Here is a 13,330-nt window from a genome sequence, read left to right as displayed (position 1 = left end):
CAGAGTCCAGCATTCCTGTCAGCTTCCCCTGTGTGACCTGCGCCTGTTTGTGTGTTACAGATAGGATTCTATCACTTTATATAGGTTCCTTTATTAACTCTGCTTCTGCTACTGGCCCTACAACTATTTGATTACTGCTGCTATCTGAACCAGTACAAAGACTGTTATTGCTACAACGCCTGTGCATCTGTGCCTGTTTCATCAAAACTATTAATACTGCACTGTTGTGCACCAGACTAACTGATACCTAGTGCGCAAGGTGCTGATACCATATAATCCCTGTCTGGACTGTACATTCTGCCCCACCCGTGGCCGTGTACAAAGGCTGTTGATACCATACAAAGCTGTTTGGACTGTACATTCTCCCCATCCGTGGACGAGTACTACAGCTGTTGATACTGTTTTAAGCTGTGCAAATATTACTTCTGCTCTATATTGTACCACACCTGTTGATACTGTGCCACGCTATCTGGACGTGCATTCTGCCCCATCTGTGGCCATGTACTAAGTCTGTTCCTAGTGTACATTCTGCCCCATCGTGGCAGTGTACTTAGCCATCAGCCAGTGCATTCTGCCCCAGTCGTGTGCCATGTACTGAGCCTGTTTGGGTCTGTGCTTTCTGCCCCATCCGTGGCCGTGTACTGCTACCCTTAAAATATATGATGGCAGAACAGCCAGAGACAACCCAGGCAACCAAGCCGAAACAACAGCCAGGGACAAACCAGACGACCAAGCCTAATCCACCTAAGGCGGTCAAACATAAGCATGCTAAAGCGGCTGCCAAAACCAAACATCTTTCCAGCCACAGCACAACCAAGCGGTCCCGCTATGTCTCTGTTCCAGTTCCAGAGGGGTCAACCCATGCCCACTTAAATACCCTCTTTCATTCTCCTGCTGCGTCCTCTGATGAGGAGGACTTCCCTGGTTTTTCTGAGCAGCCAACGGTCACCCAACCCGGGGCTTACCCTTCTTCATTACCTGTAGGGCCGTCCGCACTTCCGCCTATCCAAGAGCAACTGGCTACATCTCCGGGACTGCAGCTGTCCCATAAGTTTATTACACAACTTCAGGGCATGCTGTCGTTTTTCGCTCAGACAGTCACCATCACAAGTTCCCGCTATACCTCCACACAGTGGGGACCAATTTGCTCACAGTGAGACGAACCCTTCATGTTCTCCAAATCCGTTTGACATTGCCAGGGGCAGGTTTGTTGATGACGTCTCTTGTGCGGAGGAATCCGCATTTGCGCTGCAAGACGAAGGAGACGACTGGAGTGACCATTCGGAACATGAGCAGGATACATCCTATCGCCTCTTCGATGCCTCAGACTACCAGCCTCTGGCGCGCAGAGTGTTGAACACCCTCGGCCTTCAATCCACCCCAACTGCAGCTGCTACTCCCGCTTTAAAAGGGGCCAGGGTCTTGAAATCCCCCGCTCCAGCAGAACACTATCTTCCTGTGCCAGACCCCATCGCTAAACTGGCCAAGGATGAATGGTCTCACCCTCTACAAGCACGCCGATTTAATAACATTGCAGACAGACTTTATCCTTTGGCCCCAGACTTTACTACCAAGCTGGCCGTCCCTGGCATAGACGAGCCAATTTCCAGTTTAGTTTCCAGATCCCTCTTGCCAAGGGAAGGAGAATCCCATTTAAAGGATGCCACTGAGCGGAGACTGGACTTCGCCTTACGCAAGTCTCATGAGGCCACCGCCTTTTCTATGCGTGCATCTACATTAGCTTCTATTTTTGCCAGGGCAGCGATGATGTGGTTGGACGACCTCATCGAGGATCCCAATCCAGATCCTGTTTCTCTGCGAAGATCGCTAATAAAATTACGCAAAACAGCTGCTTTCGTGGCTGACGCCACCTTGGATGCGAATCAGCTAGGGGCACGCGCCATGGCGGCTCAGGTTGTGGCCCGACAGACCCTCTGGCTTCGTCACTGGCAGGCTGACTCTACTGCCAGAGTTAATCTATCACGGGCACCTTATGCTGGATCTTTACTGTTAGCGAGGAGGCAGTAAAGGCAGTGCTTGTTGACCCTAAGGACACTCGAAAGCCTGTCTTGGCCACCGTCAGAAACATCGAGCGCAGACCTTTTAGACGTTTCGCTTCGTACCGTACGTCTCAGCCCTTTCGAGGAATGCGGCCCGGGGGACGAGGCTGCAAGTTCCCAACATACGATTCCCGTTCATCCAGAAGAGGCTGGAATAGATGTTTCCTGGGCAGAGGTCAGTACCAGGGCCGCAGAGGCTTCTCAACGTCCTCTTACAGGGGAGGGTCTCGCCAACGCAGACAATACTAATGCAATGCCAGTTGGGGGCAGACTGCTTCTGTTTGGCGAACATTGGGTACACCTGACTCAGGTCTCCTGGATCAGAGATCTTTTTTGTTATGGATATGCTATTGAGTTTTGGGTTATACCTCCAGACAGGTTTCATCCCTCCCCTTGTCCTAGGGCAACAGCTAGACACTACATCATGCAGACTGCGATACGTCACCTCTTGGACATAGCGGCGATAGAGCCAGTCCCTATGGCTGAGAGGTCGAAAGGGGTGTACTCCCTCCTATTTGCTGTGCCCATACGAGATCTGTCATGGAGGGCGGTATTGGACCTCAAGTTCATTAACCGTTTCGTAAAGTATCGCAGGTTCAAAATGGAATCCCTCCACTCCATTACAGACAGCCTGCACGAAGGAGACTTCCTGGCTTCTATTGACCTAAAGGAAGCGTACCTCCATGTACCTATTTGCATTGCCCACAGAAAATTTCTTCGTTTTGCCTTTGGCTCCCAGCACTTCCAATATCGAGCCATGCCATTCGGACTCTCGTCTGCCCCGAGAGTATTTATTAAGGTGCTACTTATTCTAGTGGCTCACCTCAGACTTCAAGGGGTCCATATCTACCCCTATCTGGACGATCTTCTAATACGGGCGAGTTCTAGGGAGTTGGCTCATCGACATCTAACACTCACGCTCCATGTCTTACAGGCCCATGGCTGGCTAGTCAATTTCGACAAAAGCCATCTACAACCAACCCAATGTCTACAACATCTAGGGGCGATGTTGTACACCCTGCAAGCAACAGTGTTCCTGTCCCCGGATCGCATAACTGCTATCACAGACATCGCAAGATCCCTGATGCACAAAACATCCGCAGACGTCATGCTTCTAGCCAGGGCTCTAGGAATGTTGGTGTCCACCATTCACATTGTTCCATGGGCTCGAGCTCATACTCGTCAGCTACAGTGGGCCTTGCTGCCGTTCCAACACGACATTGCCAGCTCAAACCATCGAGTAATTCCCTTGAGCCACACACTGCGTTTGTCATTCCGCTGGTGGACAAGGGTAAAACATCTCACCCAGGGCACTCCGTTCAGAGAACCCCACAGGACTGTCATCACCACAGATGCCAGTCTCCTCGGCTGGGGAGCCCACTGCAACTCTCAGTTTGTTCAAGGGATTTGGACCGCAGCAGAACTGGCTCAGAGCATCAATTGGCTGGAGCTAAAGGCTGTCCACTTTGCTCTGCTCCATTTTCAATCTCTGTTCCCCTTGGACCATGTTCTTATTTGAACCGACAACACGTGTGCAAAATCACATTTAAACAGACAAGGGGGAACGAGGTCGCGTTCTTTACAGGATCTAGCTTACCTCATCTTCGACTGGGCAGAACAAAATCTACAGTCCTTGAAAGCAGAGCATCTCAGAGGTATTTGGAATGTGACAGCGGACTGGCTCAGCAGACAACAAGTCTTTCCAGGAGAATGGAAACTTCATCCGACCGTTTTCCATCTTCTCCAGCATCGATTCGGCCCTTTCTCAGTCGACCTGTTTGCTTCCAGTCGCAATTGCCAGCTTCCCAGGTACTTCACACGATACCTGGACACGACAGCGGAAGCGGTGGATGCTCTGTCAATACCGTGGCCGGATGGCCTATTGTACGCCTTCCCTCCAATAGCACTGTTAGCCAGAACCTTGAGGAAGGCACGGCGCGAGAGGGCATGGCTAGTGCTGATAGCACCATATTGGCCCCGTCGACCGTGGTTCTCGGATCTACTTGCAATGTCGGTGACGGATCCTTGGCCACTACCAGTCAGACCAGACCTCCTATCCCAGGGCCCAGTATGTCATCAGGACCCCAAGTGGCTCAACCTAACAGCATGTCTTTTGAATGGCGACATTTGAGGTCGGCTGGACTGTCGGACGCTGTCATTGACATTATTCTAGCCTCGAGACGACCATCCACCACCCGTATATATCAACATACTTGGGTGGCTTTGTCCAGGTGGTGTCAGACTCAGCACCTCGATCCTTCACAGGCTACAGTACAACAAGTGCTGCAATATCTTCATAGGGGCCTCATGATGGGACTTAGACCCAACACATTGCGTCGACATGCGTCCACTCTGTCGTCCATTCTTTCAATGTCCTCCACTGGTGCCCCTATTGCCTCACATCCGTTCATCAAACGCTTCCTCAGAGGCACTGCTCTACGCTCACCGGCTGTAGTCCACCGTTTTCCCTCATGGAGTCTGTCAAAGGTTCTGCAGGCCTTACAACGCCCTCCTTTTGAGCCCCTCAGGACTGTGCCTTTACGTCTGCTGTCCTCCAAGGTCCTGTTCCTGATTGCGATCATTTCTGCGAGACGAGTGTCGGAACTGGGTGCATTGTCTTCTGCTCGCCATCTCTGTGTCTTTCACAAGGATTCTGTTGTGCTGAAAACTGATCCTTCCTTCCGCCCCAAGGTCAATTCAGTTTTCCATTGCAACCAGGACATTGTTCTTCCTTCATTTTGTCCGAATCCTACCCATCCTCTAGAGAAGGCTTGGCATTCGTTGGATGTTCAGAGGGCTCTCAAGACCTACCTCTCCAGGACCCAGGATATACGACAGACTGAGTCTTTGTTTGTATCCTTTAATCCACGTTCTATGGGGCATAAAGTTGCTAATTCTACCTTATCCCGTTGGTTGAGAGCATGTATTACCTTAGCTTATGAGTCCCTTAAGCTTCCTGTTCCACCTAGTATAACAGCTCATTCTACTAGGTCAGCTGCCACTACGGCTGCTTTTGCTGCTAATGCTCCTGTTGCTGATATTTGCAGAGCAGCCGTTTGGTCTACCCCACACTCGTTTATAAGGCATTATAAAATAGACCGTTATGCCTCTGCCGATGCCTCTTTTGGCAGACGAGTGTTGCAACAGGTTCTTAATGATGATTAGGATGTGGGTGGTCCCTCCCTGTTATGGGCTGCTTTGGTACATCCCGCTTGATGGCATACCTCCTATGGAAAATGTACCATTGGTCTCACCTGAAAGGTGATTTTCATAGGAGGTATGCCATCACGACCCTCCCAGTTGGAGGATACCTAGATATTTTGTTGGGAATGTTATATATGCTTGTTACGCTATTTTATTACATTTATCAGTGAAGTCAAGACTGCTATTGCTGTTATCTCGCTATTTTAGAGTCATATTATTATGAATGTTGCTAGTATGTTATGTTCTTGCTGGTAGGCCCGTTGGTCTTTTTTCCTGCATTTTTAGATATTTCTCTTGGACTCGCTGCGAATGAACTGGAGAGTGGGAGGGGCCTGACGCCCCTAGTCTTGACTTCAGAAACATTCTTGCCTTCGGACGATAGGTGGAGCTAATACCCGCTTGATGGCATGCCTCCTATGAAAATCACCTTTCAGGTGAGACCAATGGTACATTTTCAATCAGGCAACCACAAAATATTTTATGCAGGATATGAGAAATTAAGAAGAAACGGAGTTGCTCTAATAGTGAGAAGTGATGTAGCAAAAGGAATTAGGAGTTATAACGCAAGGTCTGAGCAAGTGAAAGCAATAAGATTTAACGGGAAACCTGTTAACCATCATCCAAATCTATGCTCCAACGCAAATGCAGAAGAGGAGGAATTGAAAAGATTTTACGCAGAAGTACAGGAAGAAATTGATCACACACCAAAACAAGATGTGCTGATGATCATGGGGGACTAGAATGCAAAAGTAGGGAACGGAGAAGAACTAGGATTGTGGGAAAATGGGCTTAGGAGATAGAAATGAAGCAGGAGAGACACTTATTGAATTCTGTGGAGCCAATAATTTGTTTCTTGCAAACACATTCTTTGAGCAACCAAAATGATGACTGTACACATGGACATCACCACGTGGTCAATATAGGAATCAAATTGATTATATAATTGGGAACAGAAGATGGAGAAGTTCCATACTTTCTACAAAAACAAGACCAGGAGCAGGTTGCAGTACAGATCATGAACCGGTAATATGGAAAATCAGAATAAAGCTAGAGAAGAACAACACAGCAATCATAATGCCAAAATACAATTTAAATAACATCCCAGAAGAATATAAAGATCAAATTAGGAATAGATTTGAGGCTTTAAACTTAGTTGACAGAGAACCAGAAGAACTATGGAGTGAAGTCAGAGACATTATCAGGGAAGAATGCAAAAAGACAATACCTCTAGTTAAAAAGAGAGAAAGACCTCAGTGGATGACTGAAGAAACACTTAAAATGGTTAAAGAGAGAAGGAAAGCAAAAGCAAAAGGAGACAGAAACACGGTTAGAACCCTAAATGCAACAATACAGCGACTAGTACGTAGGGACAAAGAAAACTATTACAATAGTTATTGTATAGAAATAGAAGAGGACAACAAAACGGTATAAGACCTCTATTCCAAAATATTAGAGAAATTAAGGGGAAAATTTAAACCAAGGGTAGGGATATTGAATAATCAACAGGGGAACACACTGACTGACCTAGATGAAATAATATGAAGATGGAAACAATACACAGAAGAATTCTATAAAAGAGATGCAGTGAAAGCTGCTCTTAAAATATTTGGAAGAAACAAATCACCAGGAACAGATGGCATACCAATAGAGTTGCTACAAGTTACTGAGACTGAATCTGTCTAAATTTTGACAAAAATTTGTCAACAAATTTGGAAAAGAAAACAATGGCTCACAGACTGGAAGGGTTCAATATACATCCCAATTCCAAATAAAGGGGATCCCAGGGAATGCAGTAATTATCGTACTATTGCCTTATCCCATGCAAGTAAAGTAATGCTCAAGATTCTACAACAAAGGCTCTTATCATATATGGAGTGAGAAATGCCAGATGTCCAAGCTGGATTTAGAAAGGGAAGAGGTACCAGAGATCATATCACAAACATACGTTGGATAATGGAATGGACCAAGTAATTTCAGAAGGAAATCACCCTGTGCTTTATAGATTGCAGCAAAGCCTTTGACTGTGAAGATCATGAAAAACTATGGAATGCTTTAAAATAAATGCGGGTGCCACAGCATCTGATTGTCCTGAAGCGCAACCTGTTTTCTGAAAGAGGAAGGCCAAACAAGGGATGGGTTGATTCCATAAAGGAAGCCACAGACCTGATCTTTCAAGATCTGTACAGGGTGGTTAATGATAGATGCTCTTGGAGGTCACTGATTCATAGGGTTGCCATAAGTCGAAATCGACTTGAAGGCATATAACAACAAACAAAACTAAAATTGAGAGTGAAAGCTTCTGAACCATTCCTTAGCTGTAAAGTAGGAGGAGCAGTAGTATGTGAGTTGAAGGCTTGCTGCAGCTCATTTATATAGCACTGAACCATAGTTTAGGGTGATGTGTGAATGTAGCCACAATGCCTGAACAGGGCCATTATCTCTTAAGTGCTTAAGATGCATTTCTGTATTTTTCCTTAAGGAAAGAATGTTTTGTGATTTTATGATATTTTTTCTTGTTGTTCCTTCAGAAACATAAAAAGCTTGTCAGACATCCAAATAGTGCAGGTTGCTTGTGGCTACTACCATTCACTTGCACTTTCTAAAGGTAACCAATTTCTGGACTGTCTCCATATTTTTTGTATAAATTTAAAATATATTTCACTGTCAATAAAAAACATACTAAAATGTTCCATGTAGCAAAATATCACGTCTGTGATAGCTTTGAGAGTGCAGAAAGAGTAAACAAGTTTTCAGCTTAGCTTGTGCTAAGGAAATGAAAAATGTTGTTATGAACATCATTGTTTTTTCTTTCTCCCCTTTGTTGCATTATGTGTCCATTTAACTGTATTCAAACTTTTTTTACCCTTGTGTTTTGATTGTGTTCTCTTTGTACCTTTTCTGTTTGTTATAGCACCTCTTATTTTGCTTTAGCCCCTTTGCCATTGATCTCCAAATTTAAAATACAAGAAAAGATTCTATGAAACTCTTTGAACTATTAATGTGGTATATTGTGGAATAGGCTTTATGTGGAAATGTGTGTGTGGTAATTAATGAACTACCCTGTTTATCGCAAAAGCACTTATTTGGTGTTTAATTTTGAATGTCTCTCTCTGTCTCTTCCCCTCTCCCTCCCTCTCCCGAATCCTTATTGCCACTGTTGGAATACTGTGATGTGCAATACTGAAGTAATTTGATTCTTAGAATGACATAAATTCTTACAATGATTCTTCATTTTAAATGTGCGTATTTGTTTTTCTTCAATAGGTAGTGAAATTTTTTCCTGGGGACAGAACAAGCATGGTCAACTCGGACTAGGTTATGAGTTTAAAAAGCAAACTTCCCCACAACTGATAAAATCTTTAATAGGGATACCTTTTGCACAAATTGAAGCAGGCGGTGCACATAGCTTTGTTCTTACTCTTTCTGGAGCAGTCTTTGGGTGGGGGCGTAACAAATTTGGTCAGCTTGGTCTTAATGATGAAAATGGTAAGTACACTAATTTCAACTATTGACTATTTTCTTTTTCATTTTAGTTTCTATGATAATTTGTGCTTATTTTTGTAAAAGTATGCTTTTTGCTCAGTTGGTGCTCAGAGCATTTGGGTGGGTGAGAAATCAGATAGTTGCTGACAAAACTCTGGATCTCATTACATTGCAGTACTTTGAGGACTTTGAAATGCTTTGTGTTTTAAGTGTAAGAAATAATGATGCTTTCAAAATAGTGAATGAGATGTATTATATATTATATTCTTAGCACATCACTATTTGTTGCACTTCAGTGCTGTTCTGTGCATTATGTACTGTGGAATTATAAGCTTCAAAATGCAACAAAGTTTTTATATAAAATAGTAACATTTTAAAAACTAAATTGGTAGTTTATATTTCTTTAAAAAAACTTGTCACATAATTTGTTACAAGATGTATATTACATTTGCTGATTCATTACAATTTTCAGATAGATATGTTCCCAATCTTCTAAAGTCTTTAAGATCCCAGAAAATTGTTTATATCTCCTGTGGAGAAGATCACACAGCGGCTCTTACAAAGGTACTATACTAGAAATACTGCATTTCACACTCTTAATTAATTTAGTAGATTTCGTGTACAAATAGGCTGTGTTCTTCCTGTCTTTTGTTTTAGGCTTTGGATTGGGATGGGTGGTAAGGGACATGGTGACTCTTGATAGGTTTTCATATGTAGCCTGACTGCTTGAGTAGTGCATGATCCAGCAGTCTGTAATATTAGAACTGCTGCCAAAATAAATTAAAATAAACCAAGCTGCCTCTTGTGCCATAATGCTGCAAAACTACCTATTTGTTGGTCTGGCTAGTTCTTCCGGGGTGAGAAAACACGTCCATGTCACCAGTGTTTTTCATTTGGTCTGCCTTTTGTAAACCTTCACTCAGTGAAGAGAGAGTGGTTGCCAAGCATTGGGTTTTGAGCTCCTTCTCTCCCCTCACCTTCATCTGAGGGCAGATTAACATATTACGGTTGTGGTGAACTATCAGTTTGGACAACATTCATAAACTTCCCAAGTTGGTGGCTGACATGTTGCTTTGGACTTCTCACATTAACATTTATATGAACTAGAGGTGAGGAAGAATGACATGTGTAAATTAGTACTGTCTTGTAGAGGTTGTTGCTTTTATGTGCCTTCAAGTCAATTACGACTTACGGTGGCCCTATGAATCAGTGACCTCCAAGAGCATCTGTCATGAACCACCCTGTTCAGATCTTGTAAGTTCAGGTCTGTGGCTTCCTTTATGGAATCAACCGATCCCTTGCTTGGTCTTCCTCTTTTTCTACTCCCTTCTGTTTTCCCCAGCATTATTCCCTTTTCTAGTGAATCATGTCTTCTCATTAAGTGTCCAAAGTATGATAACCTCACTTTCATCATATTAGCTTCTAGTGACAGTTCTGGTTTAATTTTTCCAACACCCAGTTATTTGTCTTTTTCGCAGTCCATGGTATGCGCAAAGCTCTCCTCCAACACCACATTTCAAATGAGTTGATTTTCCTTAGGTAGTCCGACATCACGTGGGATATAGCGCCATCTAGCGTCCGAAGGCAAGAATGGATTGAAGTCAAGACCTGGGGCATCGAGCCCCTCCCACTCCAGTTCATTCTTGCCTTCCTTCGTTCGAGGTGTTTGGATCTTCTACTGTAGCTAAGTTTGAGCGTGTGGGACTGTCAAAATTCTTCTTGTTTCTTCTCTCCCTCACCCTCTTTTTATATTGTCTGGGACCTTATTTTTTGGGGGGGATTTTTATTTTTACCTCACTTTGTTTCCCCCTTTTGGTCCATTTGCTGAGGAATCCGGTGGCTGCTGTTTTCGCTTTTGGCTCCCGTCTCCCAGAGACGAGCCTGCCTTGAGAGCCGCGCCTGCAGCTCTCTTTTCAGCCAGTGTTTTAGTATTTTTTCCTTTTCGACGTCTCCCCACCGTAGGTGACGTCTGATTTTATTGGGTTCCCCTCTCTTTTGGGACGAGCCCTGAGAGCTGCGGCTGCGGCTCTCTCGTCAGCCCTTGCCCTGCCTTGCTGCCACCTCCTCCAGGCGGCGGCCGTTTTTTCTCGCTTTTTACCTCGCCAGGAGCCGCGGCTGCGGCTCCTTTCATAACTGCTTTTTCGGCGGCGGCTGCTTGGGGCTGCGGCGAAAGGCTGCTGCCTTTTTTGCCTGATTTTTGCCTAGAGCTTTCACTTGTTTCGTTGGGAGCCGCAGCTGCGGTTCCTTTAACTTCTGCTTTTTTGGCGGGGGCTGCTATTGGGCTGAAGTGATAGGTGGCGTCCTCCCTTGGCAAGGGGCGGTTGGAGCTCGCCTTTGCGGCTCCTCTGCTAGCCTCTTTCTGCCTTGAGGCTCTTCAGGTGGCCGTGGGAGGAATCCCCCCCCAGCTTTTTTCACATTTAAAGAGCGTCATCGTTTATACACTGCGCTTGGAGCTCACCCTTGCTCCTCCTCCCCTATCTGTCTGCCTGACTACTGCCGCGGCCGTTACAGGCCTTCTAAAGCACCAGGAACCTTTGCCTGCCCGCCATTGTGCCTTCTTCCTGGCTGCCATTTTGATTGAAATTCCCGCCCTTTTTCACGGGCGCCATTTTGATCTGCCCATTTTTGCTGCCCTTTCTGTTCTCCTTCACTTGTTTGTACAGTTATTTAGTCAAGCTATCCAAGTGCCTGTAGGACTTATTTTTACAACAAGTGCCTCTGCACAGCAACTGCATATTCGGACTGCACCTTGAAATTATCTGCGCCGCAGCTGCATATTGGAACTGTACGCCACACCGCACCCCCCACCTCTGTGTGTGTGTTGGTGATAGTACTCCGCCACACCGCACCCACCATCTCTGTGCGTGTGTTGGTGTTATATATACCGCGTGTTAGTGAAAGTCCCTTGCCACACCGCACCCCCCACCTCTGTGTGTGTGTTGGTATAGCATTGCTGGGCGCTCAGAATGGCGGATCAACACTCAGATACACATTCAGCAGCGTCTAAGAGACCCTGCAAGTCCTCACATCATAAGTCTGCAAATCAAAAACTGCCCAGGCTGCACTCCAAGGCCGTGGCTAAAACTAAACACCTGTCTCGCCACAGTGCCACCAAAAACACACATTACATTTCTGTGCCACATTCTCAAGCTGCTAACCAAGAGCACTTGACAGCACTCTTTCACTCTCCAGCTGGGTCATCTGAGGATGACTTCGAGGGTTTTCCTGACCAGCCTGGGGTCTGCCACTCACAATCTAGCCTGCCACTCCAGCCCAGTGAGCCTGCTGTTGCTGTTTCTCCACAAGCACAACCGCCTGCTGGTCCGCTATCAGGGCAACTACCTGCCTCTGTACCAGGACTGCAGTTGTCTCCTGAATTCCTGATGCAGTTGAAAGATATACTAAGCCTCTTCTCAGATCAGTCGAGAGTCCAGACAGCTCCATTGACTCAGCACAGCGAACAGCACCCTTCCTGTGCCCCAGCCCCATGTGGCTGTTCTGATGTGGTACCGCTCCCCTCGCCCAACCCATTTGACGTTGCTAGAGGCAGGATTGGAGATGACATCCCTGGGTTGGAGGACCCAGATTATTCTCTTCAAGTCGAAGGGGATGAGTGGAGTGAAGAGGCAGACTTCGAGGAGGACACCTCATATCGCCTATTTGATGAGGCCGACTTTCTTCCACTATCTCGCAGAGCTTTGGGCACATTGGGCCTTCAAACTACACAGCCCGAATCTACCACTCTCCCCATGAAAGGGGCTAAAGTCCTTAAGTCTCCAAAATCTTTGGATCATTACCTTCCTGTGCTGGACCCCATTGGCAAGCTGGCCAAGGAAGAGCTGGATCATCCTCTGCAGGCACGCCACTTTTCCATTATGGCCAAAAGGCTCTATGCACTGGACCCAGACTTTATGAATCGCTTGCTTGTTCCAGGCATCGACGAGCCAGTCTCCAGTTTAGTTTCACGCTCGCTCCTTCCAAAGCAAGGGGAATCACAACTAAAGGACCCCTTTGAACGCCGCATGGACTACGCGTTACGTAAAAACCACGAGGCTACTGCCTTTACTATTCAGGCATCTGCTTCAGCTTCCATATTTTCAAGAGCGGCTATGATGTGGCTAGACGAACTCTTGGATGATCCCGAACCAGACCCTGTCAAGCTCTGCAAGGGCCTGGTAAAATTACACAAGACAGCAGCCTTCGTAGCCGACGCCACACTGGATGCCACCCAGCTGGGCGCGTGAGCTCTAGCCTCACAGGTGGTAGCTCGGCGTACCCTTTGGCTCAGGCACTGGGACGCTGATTCTATGGCCAAGGGCAACTTGTCTAGAGCACCCTTTTCTGGGTCTTTACTCTTCAGAGACGAAGCCCTCAAGGCGGTCTTGGTAGACCCTAAAGACAGCCGAAGGCCAGTATTGGCCACTTCTAAGAGAGAGGATTGTAGGGCTTTCAGACATTTCACCCCATATCGCTCCTTTCAGCCCTTTCGAGGAGCGCGGCCTGCAGGGCGAGGCCGTGACTTTCGATCTTCTGGTTTCCGCTCCTTCAGGGGATCCTGGAACAGGCAACGTTTCCAAGCCAGA

General features: G+C 46.2%; 1 protein-coding gene across 6 annotated transcripts in view; it reads left to right on the top strand.

The window, feature by feature from the left end:
• The window catches only part of HERC4 (HECT and RLD domain containing E3 ubiquitin protein ligase 4), a 91,939-nt gene that overhangs the window by 12,991 nt on the left and 65,618 nt on the right, over positions 1 to 13,330 (top strand). For all 6 annotated transcript variants that reach the window (XR_009763939.1, XM_061635159.1, XM_061635158.1 and 3 more), the window contains exons 5-7: positions 7,793 to 7,869; positions 8,529 to 8,750; positions 9,220 to 9,311. Coding sequence is in view for 5 of the 6 variants with exons in the window: in XM_061635159.1 (XP_061491143.1) it covers positions 7,793 to 7,869; positions 8,529 to 8,750; positions 9,220 to 9,311 (391 nt within the window). In the remaining variant the exon portion in view is untranslated. The remainder of the gene's footprint in view (positions 1 to 7,792; positions 7,870 to 8,528; positions 8,751 to 9,219; positions 9,312 to 13,330) is intronic.

Source organism: Rhineura floridana, chromosome 7 (genome assembly GCF_030035675.1).
Source record: "Rhineura floridana isolate rRhiFlo1 chromosome 7, rRhiFlo1.hap2, whole genome shotgun sequence".
Classification (NCBI taxonomy): Eukaryota; Metazoa; Chordata; class Lepidosauria; order Squamata; family Rhineuridae; genus Rhineura; species Rhineura floridana.
This window is presented reverse-complemented; position numbering and strand designations above follow the sequence as displayed.